The sequence below is a fragment of the Zootoca vivipara genome, chromosome 16 (assembly GCF_965207765.1).
Source record: "Zootoca vivipara chromosome 16, rZooViv2.hap1.1, whole genome shotgun sequence".
NCBI lineage: Eukaryota > Metazoa > Chordata > Lepidosauria > Squamata > Lacertidae > Zootoca > Zootoca vivipara.
This window is the reverse complement of record NC_142599.1, coordinates 12,518,346-12,541,466: the sequence shown is the minus strand read 5'-3', so window position 1 is coordinate 12,541,466 and position 23,121 is coordinate 12,518,346. Positions and strand designations below refer to the sequence as shown.

General features: G+C 46.5%; 1 protein-coding gene across 2 annotated transcripts in view; it reads left to right on the top strand.

Annotated features, from left to right (window-relative positions):
* TBX1 (T-box transcription factor 1) overlaps positions 1 to 22,878 on the top strand; it is a 43,444-nt gene extending 20,566 nt beyond the window's left edge. Inside the window, exons 4-9 of one of the 2 annotated variants that reach the window (XM_088660096.1) lie at positions 3,565 to 3,736; positions 5,895 to 6,050; positions 13,750 to 13,817; positions 14,444 to 14,544; positions 18,844 to 18,906; positions 21,974 to 22,858. In XM_088660096.1, the coding sequence (XP_088516222.1) occupies positions 3,565 to 3,736; positions 5,895 to 6,050; positions 13,750 to 13,817; positions 14,444 to 14,544; positions 18,844 to 18,906; positions 21,974 to 22,410 (997 nt within the window). In that variant the 3' untranslated portion in view covers positions 22,411 to 22,858. Of the gene's footprint in view, positions 1 to 3,564; positions 3,737 to 5,894; positions 6,051 to 13,749; positions 13,818 to 14,443; positions 14,545 to 18,843; positions 18,907 to 21,973 lie in introns of both variants that reach the window. The other variant, XM_088660097.1, reaches the window with a different exon arrangement.
* The last annotated feature ends 243 nt before the right edge of the window (positions 22,879 to 23,121 follow it).

Here is a 23,121-nt window from a genome sequence, read left to right as displayed (position 1 = left end):
TCCTCCCCCTGTTATAGGCTTTGACTCCCCCCCCCCATAGCTAGGGTTTTCAAAGACCCAGTGAAAGGAGCATTTATGCGTTTTGCTCCAGGTCCGAGGCGCCTGGCAGAAAAACAAAAAAAACCCTGCTCCTATGAAATCCCGATGCCAAAGATGTAAATATTTAGACAGATCTCCAGCTTCCCAGGGCATTTCAGAAATGTTTGCTTGTCAAAGGCAACGGGATATAGAACATCTAATTGAGGATATCTCTCTTTTTCCCCCTTCCCTCCCCCCCACCTTCTCCTTCCCCCCCATTTTTTTGGCAAGTGATGGTTCTGCTCAACTCCGAGGCGAGAGGATTCTCCCTCTGAGCCAAAGCAGACTTTTCAATAAACAATCACAAAAGGAGAATGGCACTCTCTAGAATCAATGTGGACTTTGGGGGAGAAAAAACACACACACCGAAAGAACAAATCGGTGGCAGGTTTTGCTGGAAACCTGCTTTGAGGCTGCAGTCCTATTTGCACTGATTTGAGAGAAGTTTCCACTGAACTCAGTGGGTCTTACTTCTGAGTAGACATGCATAGGTGTCGACATATTTAGCTGTCCCGATGACATTTAAACCAATTACTGTTTTAGCATGCTTCTCTCTTGATTCGGGCGAGGCATGCCAAATGATTCTCTCTTTTTAATAGAAAGATCACCTTTGCTAAGATGGGTCGGTGCTGATTTCAGCGTTAGACAGACGTTTTCAAGGCGGAATGCCTGTAAATATCAGCTGCAGGGAATCATAAGTAGAAAGAGTTCCTGGGACATTCGGTTCCTCTTTGCATTTGGTTCTCCAGTGCAAGGACAGGATGCTGGACAACATGGGCCTAGCAGGGCTGTTGTTATGTTCCTACCATACATATCTCCATTGGGCCCTTCTGACTCAGTGGGCTAGGTGTCTGGAGATCCCTTGAGCTTGAACCAGCAAGACTCTTCTAATGTTCTTAACTTCCTAAGCATCTGATCAGCTGTTCCCACCAACCTATAGACCGCATACTAAAATATTACAGCTTCTTTGCAAGCTAGCGGCTGAGAAGCTATAAGAGCAGAAAGTGAAGTAACCGTATTCCCATCACACAGAAGGGAAAGCAAAGCCTGACACTTCGCATGGGTCCACACATTAAAGTTCAGAAATGAAAGGCCCTTTCTGGAAGACATCCACTCTGACTCTGTAGCTCTCTTTTCTCTCACCCCAGATATCCATGCACTGCTTTTGGTTACTCTGTGGTGAAAGGAACTCTCTGCCCATGGTCAGCAGCACCCTCTAGTTACTGTCATTTTGCATCTTTCAAGGTGACGTGCTGGCAATGAGAAGAACAAATTATTTGGCTAAGCCGTGGCTCAGACACTGCCCGGCCTCTGGCTGCTGTGGTAGGTCTCTCTGTCTCATTTCCAAGTTCCTTTGCCAAGGGCTCCCTAGATTAAAGCTACAGCCCTATACAGATGCAATACTTGACTGTCCCATAATGACCACATAATTTGCTTAGTTTCCTTGTGGGCTAGGCAAAGCAGTCCCAAGTTACCCACTGCTGCTGCCAGAGCTCTGAAACATGGGAGAGGGATCTCCATGTCTACTGACCAGCCACAGATTGGGCCTGATCTGTGTGCTAGTTCCGGGATGGGGCAGCGATTGCTCTTGCATTGAGCCCAGTACTGGCTGGCACTGGCTGTGACACAGCTTGGGAATTGGTGGATCTTGGGCCATCTCAGTCCTGCCCCTGCCCCGCCAACAGAGCGCCCCATTTGGGGGCTTTAAGCTAGGCTCCTCTGGTTGGGATGGTGTTTCTTCTGCCTATTACTGTTGAAATCAAATACACCTGCAAAGCTGATATTTTGTCAGTGCTGACTGTTTGTTTTGGATTTTACGACTTTATAATTTCTTGTACTGGGACCCAGGTGGCGCTGTGGTTAAACCACTGAGCCTAGGGCTTGCTGATCAGAAGGTCGGCGGTTCGAATCCCTGTGACGGGGTGAGCTCCCGTTGCTCGGTCCCTGCTCCTGCCAACCTAGCAGTTCGAAAGCATATCAAAGTGCAAGTAGATAAATAGGGACCGCTCCGGCGGGAAGGTAAACAGCGTTTCCGTGCGCTGCTCTGGTTTGCCAGAAGCGGCTTTGTCATGCTGGCCACATGACCTGGAAGCTATACGCCGGCTCCCTCGGCCAATAATGCGAGATGAGCACGCAACCCCAGAGCCGGTCACGACTGGACCTAATGGTCAGGGGTCCCTTTACCTTTAATTTCTTGTACACCACCACCATTATACACAACACACACACACACACACACACACACACACACACACACACAGAGAGAGTTTATAAACGTTATCATAAATTAAAGCTCACTGGAGTGGATGTGACCTGTGCCCAAATGCAATGCTTACCTATTACCTTGAAGTCCTGTTTGTCCCCCACAAGGCTCAAGGAAGGGAGTATGTTTGGTTTTCCTCCCGGCTCTTCATCTTATCCTCACAGCAGCCCTTTGAGGTAGGTTACATGGAGAGAGAAAGAGCCTCCCGGCTCTTCATCTTATCCTCACAGCAGCCCTTTGAGGTAGGTTACATGGAGAGAGAAAGAGAGAAAAAGGCTCGAGGTCATAGAATCATAGTGTTGGAAGAGACCACAAGGGCCATCCAGTCCAACCCCCTGCCAAGCAGGAAACACCATCAAAGCATTCTTGACATATGGCTGTTAAAGACCTCCAAAGAAGGAGACTCCACTACACTTCTTGGCAGCAAATTCCACTGTCGAACAGCTCTTACTGTCAGGAAGGTCACCCAGGGAGCATCATGGCAGGGTCGGGGCTTGAACCAGGGTCCATAGCTGCCAAGTTTTCCCTTTTCTCGTGAGGAAGCCTATTCAGCATAAGGGAAAATCCCTTAAAAAAAGGGATAACTTGGCAGCTATGCCAGGGTCTTGCCTAGTAGGGTCTAACCATTACTCCACACTGCCTCACTTTATAATCATACTGTTGAAAATGGCACACTATTGTTGTGCTAATTAAAACACCTAATATATACAGTGGTGCCTTGCTAGACGAATTTAATTCGCTCCACGGGTCTTTTCTTATAATGAAAAAATTCGTCTAGCGAATCCCATAGGAATGCATTGAATTTTTCTTGAATTTTTTTTTGCCCATAGGAACGCATTAATTGAATTTCAATGCATTCCTATGGGAAACCGCGATTCGCTAGACGAAAACAAATTCATCTAGCGAGGCAACCTCCGCTAGAAAAAACCTTTCGCTAAGCGAAAATTTTGTTAAGCAGAGCATTTGTTAAGCGAGGCACCACTGTATATATATATATATATTCAAGTCCATTGAGACAGGGTGATGCTGATTTCGACAGAGTAAATAAACAACCCGTTCCTTAAATTGGTTGTTTATTTAACCTATCTTAAGAACAGGATGCTTATTTAATGTATCGAAATCGATGTTTTTGCAAGTGTAGAATTAGCTCTTGGCAACGTAGATTCACAAATGTAAAACTTAGCATGGTGGCTAACCCACTGCTGGCTTTTCTCCCCATACAGATATGCATTTCACAGTTCCTCCTGGCTGGTGGCTGGCAAGGCAGACCCTGCAACTCCAGGGAGAGTCCATTATCACCCAGATTCCCCGGCTAGGGGAGCCCAGTGGATGAAACAGATTGTCTCCTTTGATAAACTCAAGCTCACTAACAATTTATTGGATGACAATGGACATGTAAGTGTTGTCTTGGGGAGGGTGGAAGCTAACTGGGGAACATTGAACAATATAATAATGGAATGAGTCTTGGGTTTTGGGATGGTTCCTGCAGTTGGGTCCTGAGTGGTGCTCTGTATCGAGCACATATCCCATCAGTACAGGGGGAATCTACAGCAGCTGCCTATAAGCCAGGTACCCCCCAAACTCGGCCCTCCAGCTGTTTTGGGACTACAACTCCCATCATCCCTCGCTAACAGGCCCAGTGGTCAGGGATGATGGGAATTGTAGTTCCAAGTTCAGGGATGCCTGCTATAAGCCACTGAGCCAATTTTAAGGTTCTGCTCCTTGCATACAAAGCCCTAAATGACTCTGGACCAGAAACCGCCCCCCAACACATTTTACCTTCTGCTCCCCAGCAAGGGCACTACAATCAGCTAATAGAACCCAGTTGGTTATCAGCTGGTGGTAACACAGAGGTGGGCTTTTCTACTGCTGACACCAGTGTTGTAGAACGCCCTCTCTGATGAAATATGAGAAGCCCCATCTGCATTGGTATTCTGCTGGCCCCTAGAGACATGGCAGTTTCACAAGTCTCTCGCTGAACTGAACTTCTGATTTTATTGTTTACACTGTTTGCTTTTTGAAACAAACAAAACACACCATTGTCATGCTTTTTAAACTGCTTGTTTTGTTGCATATTTTACTTGAAGGCATTTTGGTGCCCAAGCAGGTTGCCTTATTTAATTTTCACGAGAACAACTTGCAACCCTGAATGTATTTATTTGAAAGCCCAGGCCCTCCAAAAGTACGGCAGGCAGAAGCATGGTTCACCATGTCCTGGACTTCAGAGTGCGTAACTTATTGATGGGGTGGCTTCCTTCTTTAGTGGCACCCATCAAAAAATTAAAAGAGATTGCACACCCTCCAAGCCAGATTAATAAAACGTTTCAATCAAAATCATTGGGATTTACTGACTCAAATAAAGAGGCTGTGTGGTCAAAAGGTCTGGTGAGAGAGAGAGAGTAGCTAGTACAGGTGTGTAGTACCTATTGTCCAATCACTGCTTCTCAGCCTAGCCTACCTCACAGGGTTGTTGTGAGGCTTAAATGAGGAGATGGAGAATCATGGATGCCACCTGGAGCTCCCTGGAAAAAATGTGGAATATTGGCCTGGCATCTGTTGACACAATGAATAAATAACTTTTAGGTATCCTGGTTCCCAATTGTATAGTATTTCGTACACCAGCATCATCCCCTTGAACTTAACCCAGTAGCTAATGGCAGCCAGTGCAGTTTTTTCAGCAGTGGCACTGATATTCTGCTCCAGATTTCTTTTTTCCCTTTTTTTTTGGGGGGGGGAACAGTGATTGCATTAATAAATCCACCCAAATGATTCACATTGCACACCAGTAGGCCTTGTTGAGTCCTTCTGCAGTCCAGATGTCTCCTCAAAGTTAGAGGTGCACAGATTGATCCCCCTCACCCCCAGTCTGCCCCCTCTGTGACATGGTATATTTCAGCTAGGTAATCTGAAACTCTGTATTTAATGGTCTTATTTGGGGGGGGTAGGGACATGGGAGGCGCTGTGGTCTAAACCACAGAGCCTAGGGCTTGCCGATAGGAAGGTCGGCGGTTTGAATCCCCGCGATGGGGTGAGCTCCCGTTGCTCGGTCCCAGCTCCTGCCAACCTAGCAGTTCGAAAGCATGTCAAAGTGCAAGTAGATAAACAGGGACCGCTCCGGCGGGAAGGTAAACGGTGTTTCCATGCGCTGCTCTGGTTCGCCAGAAGCGGCTTAGTCATACTGGCCACATGAACCGGAAGCTGTCTATGGGCAAACGCCAGCTCCCTTGGCCTATAGAGCAAGATGAGCGTGCAACCCCAGGGGTCCCTTTAATTTTACCTTTACCTTTATTGGGGGGGGGGTTATGGCCTTTTCAGATGGGAATGTTAATTGCTTCACATACTTCAAAATATGGTAAGACACCAACTCTGCTGTGCTGGGGGGACGGGACGGGATTTCCTATCAAGCAGGGGCCCAGACGTCTTCCCCAAAACCTTTCACTGATTGGCACCACTGTCAGTTTCCTGCGTGGGACCCTCCTTTGCCTCTCTGCATTCCGTCTTGGTGTCATAGAATGACTCAGTTATGATCTCCCTTGCTCATTTTATCATCCAGATCATTTTGAACTCCATGCACAGATACCAGCCCCGCTTCCACGTGGTCTACGTGGATCCTAGGAAAGACAGCGAGAAATACGCGGAAGAGAACTATAAGACCTTTGTCTTCGAGGAGACCCGCTTCACTGCAGTGACCGCCTACCAGAACCATCGGGTGAGTATCTGGAGTTCATTATTGAGACACAAACCTTCCGTCCAGTACTTCATTTATCAGCAAAAGAAAGGAAGAAAGAAAGAAAATAAAAAGCACCCTTCCCAACCTTCTCTTCGAGCCACATGATGGATGGAGAGCCGGAAAGGAGAAGGCAGGAGAGAGAGAGAGAGACATTGTTAAGAGCGGTCAATCAACTGATAGTTTTTTTTTTAAAAAAAACCCACCAGCCACAAAACAACTATCCATAAAGTGCTTTAAGGTGACGTGTCCCCAGTTAAATCAGCTCAGATGTGATGAGACTACGCAGATGGGATCAAACTGGTTGAGATGCAAAAATTGCTTGCAGACTCCTTAGGAAGAAATCTATGAAATGCATTGCATAAGTTGGGCTCTAGAACTAATCTCCCCCCTCCCCCCCAAAAAAAACCCCAAGGAGGCAAGCCTAAAAAGGCACTAAAGGAAATTACCTTTGCAAGTGCTCTCCAATTTCTCCTCCTACTATTACTACTATAATTACTTTAATGTATATATAAAACAGACCTCTAAGCAGGTATTATGCCCAGCACATTTTGAGTATAACAAGCTCGTCATCCAAGGCAGTTAAAATAATTCAGAAATTATTATTCAATCAGTTTCGTAAAATGCAGAGATGTTAACAGTGCCATGCTATATACACACACCGTACATTCCGGCGTATAAGATGATTGGGCGTATAAGACAACTCCCAACTTTTCCAGTTAAAATATAGAGTTTGGGATATACTCGCTGTATAAGAAATACAACCCGGCATATAAGACGACCCCTGACTTTTGAGAAGATTTTCCTGGTTTAAAAAGTAGTCTTATACGCAGGAATATACAGTACATGCATACTCAGAAGTAAGTCTACTTGAGTTCAGTGGGGCTTATTCCCAGGTAAAGTGGGTAAAGGGGTGCAGCCTGAGATTATATAACTCAGGCATCCCCAAACTGCGGCCCTCCAGATGTTTTGGCCTACAACTCCCATGATCCCTAGCTAACAGGACCAGTGGTCGGGGAAGATGGGAATTGTAGTCCAAAACATCTGGAGGGCCGAAGTTTGGGGGTGCCTGATATAACTTGTCACTGCCATTTAAAAACATTTCTGTGCCTCTGGGCCCTCCACACTCATAACTGCCAAACTTCAAGGGAGCTTTGTGGTTCCTGTCGAGTGTGAATTGCCTCTGGAGAAAGGAAAATGCAAGAGAGAAGGGGAAAATGTGTCTACACAACAAATTTTTACCTGCTTCCTATTAATATTTACTGGGCTTCCTATTAATATTGGGTTGTATCCTACTCAAATTGGATGCATTGAAATTAATGGACATGACTAACTCAAGTTTACCCATTTCAGTGGGTCTGCTCTGAGTTATAACTCAGTTGGATTGCAGTTTCTTATTGATTTGTTTGGACGGGTTTGATATTGCTTAGCTACAGTAATCTCTAAGCGGCATGCAAGGGATGCAATACAATGAAAATGGACAGCGGTTAAAATCATACGATCACAAATGAGTGCTAGAATGGAAAAAATAAAATCTTCAGGAGGCGCTGGAAACTCAACACAGAAGGGGTCTGTCTGACCTCATCGAGAAGGGAGTTGCATAAAATTGGCCGCTCGGTACTGAATGCACGGCTCCTCGTAGATCCAAGTCCTGCATCTGAGCCATGGGGGAGCACTAACAGGGACTCCCCTAAATACCTCAGCAATTGGTTTAGTGGAAGGGCTATGTATTTTGTAAGAAATCTGTGCCCCCCCCAAAAAAATTTCCCTAGAGAGAGGAAATGATTATCAAAGCACAGCATAAGTATTCCTTGAGAAAGACATATTCAGAAGGAGGAAGAGGGACAGATATGCTACAAATAAGCCCTATGATACTAGTTAAAAGGGGTTGGTTTCCCCCTCTCCCCCCTTTTTGGTAGAACCAGGGGGTTGCAGGAGGAAGATTTGGGATGAATCAGCAAAAGAGCCCCCACCCTTCTACCCACCAGCAGGGTCCTGTGAATGCAATTTCCTCCTGCGTTGTTGTTGTTTAGTCGTTTAGTCGTGTCCGACTCTTCGGGACCCCATGGACCAGAGCACACCAGGCACTCCTGTCTTCCACTGCCTCCTGCAGTTTGGTCAAACTCATGTTGGTAGCTTCGAGAACATTGTCCAACCATCTCGTCCTCTGTCGTCCCCTTCTCCTTGTGCCCTCAATCTTTCCCAACATCAGGGTCTTTTCCAAGGATTCTTCTCTTCTCATGAGGTGGCCAAAGTATTGGAGCCTCAGCTTCACGATCTGTCCTTCCAGTGAGCACTCAGGGCTGATTAACTTCAGAATGGATAGGTTTGATCTTCTTGCAGTCCATGGGACTCCTCCTGCATAGTTTGGCCAATTGGCCACATTTGCTTTGCTTTTGAACACCACAGGAAATTGTTGTTGTTGTTGTTGTTGTTGTTGTTGTTATATTTTATTTTGTCATCTGCCCTTCACTCAGGTCCCAGGGCTGGTTACAACAATTTAAAATGCAACATTTTTTTGAAAAAAAAAATCAATTCAACACAATCACAAAAATTAGGGTGGATCCTTACAAAAAAAATAGGCATCTCAGGTGTCAAAGGCCAAGGAAAAGAGGTGATTTGCAGATTAGCAATGTGGATTAAAAGCAAAAGGTATATTCCTACCCACTTCAAAGGCAATAGTGGTTTTGACATAGATCCTGTTGAAGTGACTCAGTAAGCAGTAGCTATAAAAATATGGCCCTAAATAGAGTTGTGAAGCAAAAGTGGCTAGTCTAGCACACCTGGAGCATTTCCTCCCTTGGCTTGATCCTAAAGCAAATTAAGATGAGAAAGTCCAACTCTAAAATATTGCAGTGGTATAACTACAATTCGTAAAGCATAAAACAGCACTTGTTTGCTCTGGATCATGGAAAGATGCAGCTAAATCCCTAAAACCATACATTTGTTAACAAAACAGATTAAAGTCCTAAACCAAAACGTTCCAGCTTCCAGCTTCTTCAGCTGCTCTGATGGCTTTTAGACTTTCATATCTCTGTTTTTTTTAGTCACCGCAAGGGACGCGGGTGGCACTGTGGGTTAAACCACAGAGCCTAGGGCTTGCCGATCAGAAGGTCGGCAGTTCGAATCCCCGCAACGGGGTGAGCTCCCGTTGCTCAGTCCCAGCTCCTGCCAACCTAGCAGTTTGAAAGCACGTCAAAGTGCAAGTAGTTAGGTACTGCTATAGCGGGAAGGTAAACGGTGTTTCTGTGTGCTGCTCTGGTTTGCCAGAAGCGGCTTAGTCATGCTGGCCACATGACCTGGAAGCTGTACGCTGGCTCCCTTGGCCAATAACACGAGATGAGCACCACAACCCCAGAGTCGGTCATGACTGGACCTAATGGTCAGGGGTCCCTTTACCTTTAATATAGCAATGGATGCATATTTGTACTACATGTTTCACATATGTGTCATGCTCCCTAGATAATCCCATGGCTCTGAATGGAGGTCTTTGGGAAATATAGCAACTGTGAATTGCTGGATTTCAGCTTAGAACACCGGTCCAATTTAGCAGTGATTTAGTAAGAACAGCCGTTAATAACTTCCATTCACAAACCACAAACAGCGCTTCGACCCATCCAGTTCAGACATCTCCCCAGCATGCTCACTTAGATGTTGTTTCTGTTGCACACACTGTAAATATTGTTAGGATCAGTGATAACATCTCTTAAACACAAATAGAGCAAGCTTGCTTTCTGCTGTTACGGAGGGTAGCACCTGAACCAATGTATTCAAACGGCAAGAATGGAGACTGTGACAAAACATTAGGAAGAACTTTCTGACGATAAGAGCTGTTTGGCAGTGGAACTGATGGCCTCGAAAAGTTGTGGACTCCCCTTCACTATAGGTTTTTAAACAGAAGTTGGATGGCCATCTGCCAGAGCTTCTTTAGTTGTGGTTCCTGCGTTGCAGGGGGGTGGACTAGATGCGCCTTGGGGTGCCTTCCAAAATGGCAATACTTTATAGCCCCACCACCAACTCCAAGCTAATTGCACAGACTGTGAGTTGTAAGAAACTGTTCTCAGATTAGACTCATGAAAATCAATGGATATCAGTTGGCCATAGCCATGCCTATTACTGTATTTGCAATGGGTCAGCTCTGAGTAGGATTAGCACTAGATAAGACCCCAGGTCTCCTTCTTGACATTACAGCTCCTGAGTTCATAATCTTAAAATCACAACAACAGGAAACAGCTTACACCACTGAGTTTAATAAAACTAGACTGGAAAGAAACTTGAATTTGGGTTTATCAAAGTACTACTACCGAGTCTTTCTACCTATGAGTACAGAACGATGTACAAAAAGATGAGGGGCACTTGTAGAGAATTTGCAGCAACTTCATAATGCCCTAATTCACAGTGTCCCCTTGCAGCAAGGGGAAACCATGATAGATGAGAACAGGTTTGAAACTGGATTGTGTTTGTAGTGCAGACAAGCCCATCACCAGAGCTACTGAGAGAAGGATCAGTAATGACTGTGAGAGTCAGCCCATTGCTTTTTGTTTAACTCAACTCTTTCTACAGGGTTGACAAAGTTCTCTGGCTGAATAATCTGCACTCAGCTTTTTGAGTCTCAAAGCAAGTTGCATAGACTGCCTAGGGAGCTGCCCTCCTCCTCTTTCTGCTTGCAGCAGTTCATCTGCTAAGCCGGTCCCTTGGTTTCTGAAGGAATTTGATCACCCTGGGAGGCCTTGAAGTATTATCTCCCCCCCCCCCAAGCTGGCAAGGGTTCCAGGTTTTGCCTTAAAGAAAACCTCCTCCCACAAAAATCTCCTGAACGTCAGTGAGACATCACAGCTTGTATAAACCTAAGCCTCAAGCAGTGTCTGAGGTACTACAGGAAACACACCACCAAGGTGGTACAAATACAGTACATAAGAATTGGTGAGCCAAAAAAACTCCTCTTAGGGGAGGTCTCTGTTTTATCTGGACTTGCTCTGCTGAGCCATAGAACTCAATATGGCATAAAACATTGAGTTGCATATCTGAAGTACAGACTAGAATATCGATTCTGGGGTTCCTTCAAGGGGGGGTATCTATGTGTGAGATTCACTTTTTTATATAAATACCCACTTCCTTGCCAAAATAAATATTGATGTGGTCCATAAGCCGTTGGTTTAACTGATAACCAGCCAATGAACACATTAACTACCTCAAAGGCACCTTGAATCTGAGAATCCATTTTAAATGGTCTTCCCATCCCAACCATTAATGGATTAGCGGCCCGTATTGCTTAGTTTGGAAGAGAAACGCAGGCTTCACCCCTTTTCCTATACGGAAGTGTTTTCTCTGTAGAGAAATTAGGATGTGTAAAACAGTATCGAGACAGTTGGGCTGAATATCTACCTTTTGCCACTGCAGCATCACATGAGGTTGCAACTGATGACCATGAATCCTGTGCATCAATACTTTGCAGACAGTCCTGAAGCATGCTTGCCTGGGAGCAAGCCCCATTGAACACAGTGGGACTTATTTCTGAGCAAGCATGCACAGGATTGATCTGTTGTGCTGCAACCCCGTACGTACGAACCTGTGGGCAAGCCCCACAGAACTCAGTGGGACTTACTTCTGAACAGGCGTTTGTAGGACCACACAGCTGGAAGTCCCTCTGCACCCATGGATCCAATTTGATCTGCAAATGCAACAATTTGCCTGTGTGTGTGTGTGTGTGTAAACCTGTATTGCTGCTGGTAGACTTTTTGTTTATTGCTCGATTCTAAGAAACAAGAGTAGTATTACTCATACTGTTAAAGAATATGGAACTTTGGGCCTGTGATTTTTCATTTCCCCCCTAAAAATAATAAGATCAGAAGTGAAGCAGGCACGGGGGGGTGGGTGGGCAGAGGGGGAGAGGTTCCGCAATTGCTGTTCTGACAACATCTGAAAATAACCTTCATGGGAGCCAAGTGCGGTGCCTTTAAGAGACTTCTCAGCCCCCCACCTCCCGACTGGCATTTATCTGATGGCTTCGGACAGCTGCTCCTTCTCTTCTGCTTTCTATCAGTTTGACCTCTAAGGCTGGAACTGTCACTGAGGGGCTTAAAGTTTGTTTTTCAACCCATTCCGGAAACTCACAATCACATACTTTATCCTTGGATTCGCTTAAATATGGGGGTGGGTGGAGGGGGGTGTAGAGAATGCCCTGTCTTTCTCCCTGGTGAATGAAACAAATACAGGATTGCTCTTGTGGTGATGTGATGGGGGAAGCTGCTTGGCAGAGTAGGGTGGGGGGTGGGGGGAGGCGTATGAAGTGACGTCTTCTTTCAAGTTTATTTGCATTTCAGACAGATCAATGTATGTTGGGGGGGGGGCTGCCTTTCCCTGGTGCCCCAAATTGGTGTTAGCACACAATACAATTTTGCATTTGGGAGCAGCTGTATGGTTGAACTTCCAAGGCATAGAGGGAGAATTTGCCTGTAACAATTTTCAAAACATCCCTGGTGCCAGGACCAAAAAGGGGACCCAGTATTAGGGGTTGGGGGGGAGGGGAGAAATGTGATTCGGTTCACATACAAAAGCGAACTTAATTATTACATACACATGAAAGAAAAACGAATCATGTACGTATAGCTCACAAGAATACATTACAATAAGAAAACAAGGATTTATTGCAACACAAGACAGAATCTGATTCCCTTGCATTATTTTGATCTGTGTTTGTATGATACTCCATACTTCTGCTGCTGTTTTCCTTCCTTCCTTCCTTCCTTCCTTCCTTCCTTCCTTCCTTCCTTCCTTCCTTCCTTCTCCTCCTCCTCCATGTCAAATTCTTTTTTAAAACACACACACACCCAACTCGTTTTTTTCCTGTGTCCCTGCTTTGCTGGTGCCCATATCACATGCTTAGACTGCTTATTGGGTAACCCAGTACTGTACATTCCCCTCCCAATCCTGGACACACACACACACACACACACACACACACCACAGGCATACTGTACTTGGTGTGCTGTACATCTTCAGGCTGCAACAATACAGCCATAACTAAAAGTGCTTAAATCCCATTAGTTGGAGCAAGATGCATAAGTGCCCAACTCTCTGGCATGAAAACCAATGTGGATTTCAAGTGCCCTATGCATACCAGACTGGGGTGGATCCTATTCAGCGTTCTCTCTTAAAAGGTACAAAAAAATCTTTTATTTAGGAGTGGAGAAGGAAAACCATGCCATGATCAAAATGTGCTCAGAATAAAGGGAACCGCAAATAAACAAACCCTATGTGCTTTCTGAGTGTTAGTTCTTTGAGCGGGTTTTGTGCCCAACATTCAGCCAGTTTCACTGAGGGAACTGACAGTGGCTCATAAATAGCTTTGCATACAGAAGGCCCCAGGGTCAATTCCTTGCATATTCAGTGTAAAACAGAAGTGGGGAACCTATGGTCCTATTGAGGATGCTGGTACGGACTACAACTCGCACCAACCCTGATCATTGACCATGCTAGATTGGGCTGATGGAAACCGGAGTCCAACATGTTCCTCATCCCTGACTTTATGGTGTGGCATGCTTTGGAACAATTGATATAGGATAAAACAGAGCAACTTGCCCTCTTGAGGGCCTGGGGATTCCACCCTCTTGGTTAGTGTGACATTGTTGTTCCTTAATGGCTCTTGATGTCTTTGCTTTCCTTGCACCTCTCTCTTCAGATAACCCAGCTAAAGATTGCCAGCAACCCTTTTGCAAAAGGATTCCGGGACTGTGATCCAGAAGACTGGTAAGGATGTTTTTCTTCCCTTCCTCTGCCAAGATCCAGGTTCATCCTTGGTTTGGATTCAAGCATGTCCCTGGTGTAGAGAGCAAGGGTAGATGCACCTCAGCAATGGGGAACCTCCAGATGTCCTTAGATGACAGCTCCCACCACATTTGGTTATGCTACCTTGGACTCGGACTGATGGGAGCTGGAGACCAACAACATCTGGAGCGCTACCTCAACTTCAAGGAAAATCCGGGGTGCTGAGATTTGGGAAGCCTTATTTAGATTGTGTCTTGGAGAGTTGGGTTGGTTGCTTGGCTGGCTGGATTATTCACATAACATCTTGCTGTGTGTATTCATTATTCAGATAGGGTTGCCAGACTCAGTAGAGGACAGGACTTCTGTGCCTTTAATTGCCCTGCTGTCTTTTGAGTCGGGGAAACCTTAAAGAGAAACCAGCAGACCCTTTGCTTGGAAATTAAACAAAGGGTCTGCTGGTTTCTCTTTAAGGTTTCCAGACTCAAAAGAGAGCAGGGCAATTAAAGGCACAGAAGTCCTGTCCTCTATTGAGTCTGGCAGCCCTATATTCAGAGCCCATTATTCCTTTGAAAAGTCTAAACTCTGTTCACTCTTTTCTCCCATATTAGGCCCAGGAATCACCGGCCTGGAGCCCTTCCTCTCATGAGTGCTTTTGCCAGGTCTAGAAATCCAGTATCTTCCCCTGTGCATCAGAATGGGACCGAGAAAGGTGAGTCTTTATCACAATGGTTGGAAACCTCCTGAATTCAGTGCAGCTGTGGCTTGTTATGGTAGATTTAAAAATTCAACCTAAGGACAGAGAAGGTCCCTAGCTCAGTAGTAAGCTGACAACATTGTATACAGAAGGTCCCAGGTCCAACCAGGTAGATCTGGGAATGTCCCTGGCCTGAAATCCCAATGGCCTACTGCAGATTCATCTAGATGCAGTGGCTAAACAGATGCACAATGGGAAGCCAGCAAGCAGGAAATGAGTGCAGTAGCCTTCTCCCTACTTTTGAATGATTCCCAGCAACCGGTATTCATAGCAGAGGACAAGACTATCAGTTGCTACTAGCCATGGCATATATACACATTGCTACCTCCAAGCATAAGGGACCCAGGTGGCGCTGTGGTTAAACCTCTGAGCCTAGGGCTTGCTGATCAGAAGGTCGGAGGTTCGAATCCCTGTGACGGGGTGAGCTCCCGTTGCTTGGTCCCAGCTCCTGCCAACCTAGCAGTTCGAAAGCACCTCAAAATGCAAGTAGATAAATAGGAACCACTACAGTGGGAAGGTAAACGGCGTTTCCATGTGCTGCTCTGGTTTGCCAGAAGCGGCTTTGTCATGCTGGCCACATGACCTGGAAGCTATACGCCGGCTCCCTTGGCCAATAATGCGAGATGAGTGCGCAACCCCAGAGTCGGTCATGACTGGACCTTATGGTCAGGGGTCCCCTTTACCTTTACCTCCAAGTATACTAGTCACTGGGGAGCAACTTCAGGAGAGGGCAAATGCCCTCATGTTCTGCTTGTGGGGTTCTTGGGTGAATCTGGCTGGCTCTCTGAGAAAGAAAGAAAAAGACTGGATTACACAGACCTTCAGTCTAAATGCAGCAAGGCTTTGGACAAATTCCAGAGGAGCGGTCATGATAGGATGCAATCCCAGGGCATCTGGGGGAACATCCCAGGAGCCATAGACGTTGGGTGGGCATCTGTCATGGATGCTTTAGCTGAGATTCCTGCATTGCAGAAGGTTGGATGAGATGAACCTCAGGGTCCCAGCCAACTCTACAATTCTGTGATTCTATATCAGGTTATCTCTCCAGCACCATGCAGGGCTAGCCCAAGGAAATTTGTCACCTGACATGAAGGACAATATCACCTACCCACCCCCAATTCCACTTTATAGACTGAAAGCTGAATCTTCAATGCAGGAAACAGGACAATGTCTACTGCATCACAGGGTGGCTTAACTTAGCAGGTGCAGGACTTGCCATGCTTGGCACACACACAACAGTGTCCCCCAACACCTCCTCACTGACCCCTGGCATTGCTCCCTGAAGCATCCACCACACAGTAGCACAGGAAGCTGCCTTATAATGAGCCAAACCATCGGTCCATCAAGCTCAGAATTACTACACTGCCTGGCAGTGGGTCTCTCCCAGCCCTACCTGGAGATGCCATGGATTGAATCTAGGACAAGTCAGACTCTTTGTTCATGTAGCCCTAGACTGTCTGTCCTTACTGGTAGTGGCTCTCTGGGGTTTCAGGCAGAGAGGGAGAGATCTTTCCCATCATTTGCTACCTGAGATCCTTTTTTTAACTGGGACCTTCTGCAAGCAAAGCGCCTGCTCCATCCAGGGGTGAATGAAGGCATCGTGACACCTGGGGCGGGGCGTTACTACATAGGGCGCATGTGCGGCATCACTACGTATGACGCGTGCACCGTACATAGCGACACCGCGCATGTGCTGTACTTAGCAGTTTGCCGGCGGCACTGCTCCAGCGCTGTACAGACGGTGCCGGGATCCTCTGCTTGCGGCTGCAGCTGCGAACAGAGGATCCTCCACATGCGGCTGCAGCGACGCAATGGCTGCTCTTGCTCCCCTGCCCCCCCATTGCGACGCCACTGACTCCATCATTGAGCTTTGGCCCTTCCCCAGATTCCCAACTGCCCACAGCAGAGGCAAATGTGCGCCCCTACCTGGAGAGGCTGGGGATTAAACCTGGGACCTTCTGCTGGCAAAGCAGATGCTCTGCCACTGAGCTGTGGCCCTTCTCCACGTGGAAAAAGAGGATCTCTCACTCTTCCTAATGGTAGGGCCAATAATGCTTTGTTCAAGCGCCACAAGTCACTTTGTTGGAACAAGGGACAGCCGTAGTAAGAGTTAGGGATTCCGCCCTCCCACACGAAGCTCTAAGTGTGCACTTGGCTTTAAGTGGTGTGATGCAAAGGAGCCTTAAATTAGATGTGATTAACAGCCAGATCCACTGACTAGTCGAGACACAGTGCCTGGAGATTTGCCAGTCTGGTTTATAGTCTTACAAGAAAAACATCTTGCTCACAAAAGAGAAAGCGTCTGAGTTACTAGCAGAGCTTCAGAGGGAGGAAGCTTCTTCTTCTTTATTTCCCTTCTGCAGGGCTGATCAGGTTATTCTTCTGGGGTTTTGCTGCTAATGCCCACGGTTGCAGAAACCACCCCAAGCACTTACTTGCTCAGGTGGCAAACTTCACAATAGGCTGTTTATCCCATTTAAGCAAGTGGGGTCACTGCCTCTTCCTCAATCCAGTAGTTTCTATCCAGTGGCCTCAATGCGCCTGAGATTCAAAACAGGTTTCCACAAGCAAAGCTTTCTGTATTAGGCACACAGAATTCTTCTGCTCTGCAGGGATGAGAGACCACTATCAAAAAATGCTGGAAAGGGGAACCAGGCTCCCGAGCAGGAGGTGAATGAATCTGGATCACACCCTCCCTCCACCTGCCTTCTGGAGTCCCATTCCAAATCGCCCTCCCTCACTCCAGCCTCTGCGATTTACGCTTTAAAAGCCAGCCACAGGGTTGCCAATTGCATGGAGGGCCTCGTGCATTTAGTTCAAGCCTTTGGGGAGAATGACTCAAAGACCTGTTGAATTGCAATTTAAAGAGAGGGCACCCGAACACATAACCCATACTGCCCTGGGATTCTAGTGGTTGATATATTGTCCCTGTGTGCCTGAGCAAAACATTTCAGAGTTCCTTTTAAGTACAGAACGATGGAATTCCCTGCAAGCAGAGACTCTGCAGGCACCTCCAACTTTCAAATGCCTGCAAAGTACTTTTTTTTTTTTTTGCTATTCCACCGGGCAATTAAGAGCAATTAAGCAATTAAGATCTTAATTCCATGATAGTCAGCTGAATGATAGTTGGTCTCTAATTTTAAATTTGTTGTGTGTTTTCATTATACATAGATATTATCGTAAACCGCTTTGATGCTTTCTTATGATATTACAAATAAATAAATAAATAAATATTCCCTGGGTGTCAATGATCCTATCAATTTCAGACAGAGCCCAGAGGGTGGGGAATTGTGGTTTTTTAAAATATTTATATCAGGTATGATGAATACTTTAATCTGGAGCCAATCGTGACTGTGTTATTTGCACCGTGTAAGGCCTTAAAAGGGCAATCCAACGAACGGCAGTTCAGAAGTCTGGGATTTTCATTTACCTGGGGGCAAGTCCCATTGAACCCGATAAAGCTTACTTCTGAGCAGGCATGTACAAGATACTGTGCAACTATCTGAATTTGGGTGGATTTGATTTTGGCTATTAATTAGTTTAAAAAAAAAAGTGCATAGAACAAATTTGTTGGTTTGATATTATTATTTATTAGATGCATGTAACCACCCATTGATAAATGTTCCCTGCATAGTTGGCAAACAAAATGCAATGCCATCATTATTTTCATAAACCTACAATGATACCCGAAGAAACAATTGTTAATTAAAAAATGAGAATATGAAGTTTGATTGAACCAAACCACATATTTTAACGTGCCATATATATTCTCGAATACAAAGCAAAAAAGTTAATATTATGTCATCAAATGACAAACACAGTGAAACCAAACCTAATCAAAACTTAACATCTAACAATATAAATATTTAACGGTAAAGTATAAACAGATATTTCATTGTGAAATCGAATGGTGTTGCTCAAAGACCGACTCTGTTCCAGTGCAATCTATACATGTACACGCCAAGTAAAGCCCATTGAATTCAGTGGAATATTGTCAGATAGGTATGCATAGAAGTACATAAGCTATTCAGAGTAATGGCAAGGAGACTCATGGAATGTTAAAGATGAACAGAAGTCATTATGGCATTCACTTACAGGGGCTAGAGTCCACTTCATTGGATGCAGGTGAAAATATATGTCTGTCTGTCTGTATACATAAACACATACTGTCCTGCATCCGATATATAAAGATAAGAACATTTATTGGCATCTATTGAATTTTGGCCCCTCCAATTTTATTTTTTAAATTTGCAGACCAATCCTATGTGTGTGTGCCCACAAGTAAGTCCTTCTGTGTTCAATGGGACCTACTCCCAAGTAAGTATTTACAGCTTGCAGCTGTGCGACCTGACTCTATGCATATTTTACTCAGAATTAAGTCCCATTATACTTAGACCCAGGTGGCGCTGTGGGCTAAACCACTGAGCCTAGGGCTTGCTGATCAGAAGGTCAGCGGTTCGAATCCCTGTGACGGGGTGAGCTCCCGTTGCTTGGTCCCAGCTCCTGCCAACCTAGCAGTTCGAAAGCACATCAAAATGCCAGTAGATAAATAGGAACCGCTACAGCGGGAAGGTAAACGGCGTTTCCATGTGCTGCTCTGGTTTGCCAGAAGCGGCTTTGTCATGCTGGCCACATGACCTGGAAGCTATACGCCGGCTCCATCGGCCAATAATGCGAGATGAGCGCGCAACCCCAGAGTCGGTCACGACTGGACCTAATGGTCAGGGGTCCCTTTACCTTTACCTTTTATACTTAGTGGGGCTTACTCCCCGGTAAGAGTGCATAGGGTTGCAGCCTTAAGGGTTTTTTTCTTTTCTGATTTGTCTTGACTTTTCAAAAGCTGCACCAGATTTTCCATTTACCGCTGCACCCCAGACTCTTTTGCCCCGTTTCTTTCATTATGGCAAAGGCTTCTCCGCAGCCGCCTCTGTCCTTAGATGCATTATATAAAATTGTATACTGCATGCGCACACACACTTGAGTTTTGAAATGTTCAAAAATAGTTATAATGATAAACATAAATCCAAGGGAAACAACATAAAGCAGAGGATAGAATATTTGTTTTACTTCCAGATTGCCTGCCTATGATGCTGAACTTAAAATTAGTTACGGATTTGTTTTGTTTGGCTTCTCTTTAACCACTGAGGCTTTCACTCTCCCCAACAGTCACCTGAGCAGAGCATATTCCATGCTCCTCTTCTTGTTCTTTAAACCAAAAGAGAAGGAGCACGAAAACACAACAGTCAGTAGTTGTATTTAGCCTCTTGCAGGACCCCCCTAGCAAACCCATTAGGCACCTCCATTTGATTCCTTTTCCATTACCCAGAGTAAACAGTTGCACAGAGAATCTTGGGGTGGGGGCCTTTCCTCCCTCCCTCCCAGCACACTCCAGGCCTATTAAAATAAAGAGAAGTCTCTATTTGTTTAGTGTTATACAATTGCAAAAATTTCAAGCGTGTGCAAACTTGTCACTCAACTCCGCTCTATTTATCACAGTCAGAATGCCTTGTCCCAGGAGCACAGATTTCTGCTGAACACAATGTTAAACACTTCATTTGAGCGGGGTGGGGGGTGGGAGCTGCTATTCCCTGGCATTCCTCCTCTCCTTTCTGTTAACTTAAGATCGTCGAGCTAAGGAAAAAACAACAACACGCACACACTCAAAAAAAGTCCTTTTGTTTAAGAAACGTGGTCGCATGGAACAGAACAGCGTCTCAGTAGGTGTAGGTGTGCAGAAGCTATTTCTAAACCTTCACGGAGAGCTTAGTAGAACATGCAAAGCAATCAGTGAACACCTCAATCTCCTCCTTTAACCACCCAGCAATAATAACTGCACTCCTTGGTTCTGAACCCTCCTCTCCCCCAAGCCTCTACAAAACAGGTGGTCACAATCTCTGGTTTAGCACTGTGTCCGATCCAGGAAGGTCCCATGGTTCCCAGTGGGAGACCACCTGCATTACAGGCAGAAGGCTCCAGGTAGGATTGGGAATTCCCCTGCCTGAAACCCTGGAAAGCTGCTGCCAGTCTGTTTAGACCAGGCATAGGCAACGTTGGCTCTCCAGATGTTTTGGAACTACAACTCTCATGATCCCTAGCTAACAGGGCCAGTGGTCAAAACATCTGGAGAGCCAAGGTTGCCTATGCCTGGTATAGACAGTACTGAGCGAGATGGACCAATTGGTGCTGCTCAGTGTGAGGTAGCTTCCCACTTTCCTTTGGTTGTGATTTGCTTTCCTCCAGCGAACCAAGACCAGTAGCAAACTGCTTCTGTTTGTAAAAGCGCATCTTATTCTCAATTTCTCCACCGCACCCCATTTAGCGCTGGGGGCAGGGCATGTCTCTGGGGGGACCTGGAGTGCTTTGAGTGTCTGGGCCCACAGCTCCAAAAAAAAAGGAGTGGGACCATAGGTTGGCATTGTTAGGTGCTTGCTGAGGTTCCACTGCCCAGTGAGAGGGCTGCTGCCATTCGATGTCGTCTCTTCCCTGCTGATGTGGCCTGTTTATGTGTCCCCTCTGAGCAAGCGAGGAGCGATCAAAGTGGGAATATGTAGGAGGCTCCTTCACATGTATTGTCTCTTCCTTCCAGGTCAGAGGTGATGGAGGTTATGCTCCACCTTCACAGCTGGAGGCAATATACTTCCAAATACCAGTTGCTAGAAACCACAGGAGGCTGGGGAAAGCCCCGCTTTGGGTTTCCGGGTGAGCATCTGGTTGGCCACTGCGAGAACAGGATGCTGGACTAGATGGGGCACACTGGCCTGATCCACCAGAACTGCTCTTACATTCTTAAGGATATTAGACAAATCACAGAGGAGAGGAGGGCTATCAATGGCTGCTCACCATGGTGGCTATGATCTACCTCCACTGTTGGAGGCAGCATTCCTCTGAAAACCAGTTGCCAGGAATCACAGGGAGGACTCTTCTTCTGGTGTCAAAATGGCCTAGAAGCCAAAGCACCTGGGGCAACCATACACCTTATTTTCCAATGACGTTGCTTGACAAAAGGTCAGAATTGGGTGCCTCCACCATATTGCCCAGCCTTTCTCTACCACTTGCTGGTATCCACAAGCGTCTTGTGCTTGAATCCTGCTTGCTGGATTCCCATCGGCATCTGGTTGGCCACTGTGAGAACAGGATGCCAGATTGAATGGGCTGCTGGCCTGATCCAGTAGGTTATGTTCTTATCTGCAGTGGTGCATATTTGCGCTACAAAGGCTAAAACTAATCTATATTGGTTTGAGTTACCTGGCTTCACTCTGGAGTGATGGGTCCCCTCTCTAGAGGCTAGATTGGCACCTGGAGGTGACCTGGAGTTTCCAAGCTTCCTGCCAGCCAACTGACTCTTGTGCTTTTCTCCCCCCTTCCTCTTTGGCACCTCCTGCAGACGTGGCGGAGAGTCGTCGGGAATACGAGAGGGACGCAGCCGGTGGGACGCCACTCCACGCAGATCCTGCTCACCAGCAACTCATGTCCCGAGTGTTGAGCCCAGCACTCCCTGTGCCCGGTGGAGGGGGTCTGGTCCCCCTCACCAGCCCAGCAGGAAGCCGGCCCAGCCCCCCACACCACGAACTGCGGCTGGAACCATCCGCTTCGGAGCCCCTCCACCACCACCCCTACAAGCACCCGGTCTCTGCCTACGACCATTACCTGGGGGCGAAGAGCAGGCCAGCCCCCTACCCTTTGCCCGGCATCCGGGGACACAGTTACCACCACCACCACCACCACATGAATTCGGCAGCTGCCGCTGCAGCAGCTGCCGCTGCAGCCAACATGTATTCCACTGCGGGAGCTCCCACCAGCTATGACTATGGACCAAGATAACCTTCGAGACGCAAGGTCCTCTAGCTATATGACTGGCTATCTGCATGGGTTTGAACGGCTCAGTAGCGTACGTTTTCAGAGAGCACTATCTTGTCGAAAGAACTCGCCCCATCCCCTTGTCTCACCTCCACGCAAAAACCCTGTTTCCATGAGGGGGTCCTTTGTCTCTTGCACACGCTTTCTACTCCTTGCACCGTTGGAATCGTCCTTCGTGACTTGGTTTCCTTCCTCGTCCCGGAGGAGGAAATGATCGGCCTGCTTGACTTGGCATGTGTGATGGATGGATGGATGGAGGTTGGGACTTTACTCGGAGCATTTTGCATCGCCTGCCGCCCTGCTTGGAGGGCACCACCATTCTTGTCTCCTCCCCCGTCCCCCAGTGATTGGCAGCTGCACTTTCCTCCCCTCCTCCTTTTGCTTTATAAATGAAGCCATATGTTGTTCTGTTGCCCTCGCTGCCGTCATCATAATAACCTTCTAGTGTTTATGCAGTTATTTATCTGCTCAGACTGCTTGCCGAATGCTACTTAACAGCACTGCCACGGTGTAGGTAGGTCAGGAGATCGTGCCGACACGGCATCAGAACAGCTCGATTTTTTACTTTTGCCTAAATTTTAGCTTGCCTACCTTACCAATCTAAGGTAGGTGACAAGCTTTTTCTGTCAGCTGATATAGGTAGATGCCGGCCTTCCCCAGCCTGGTGCGCTCTAA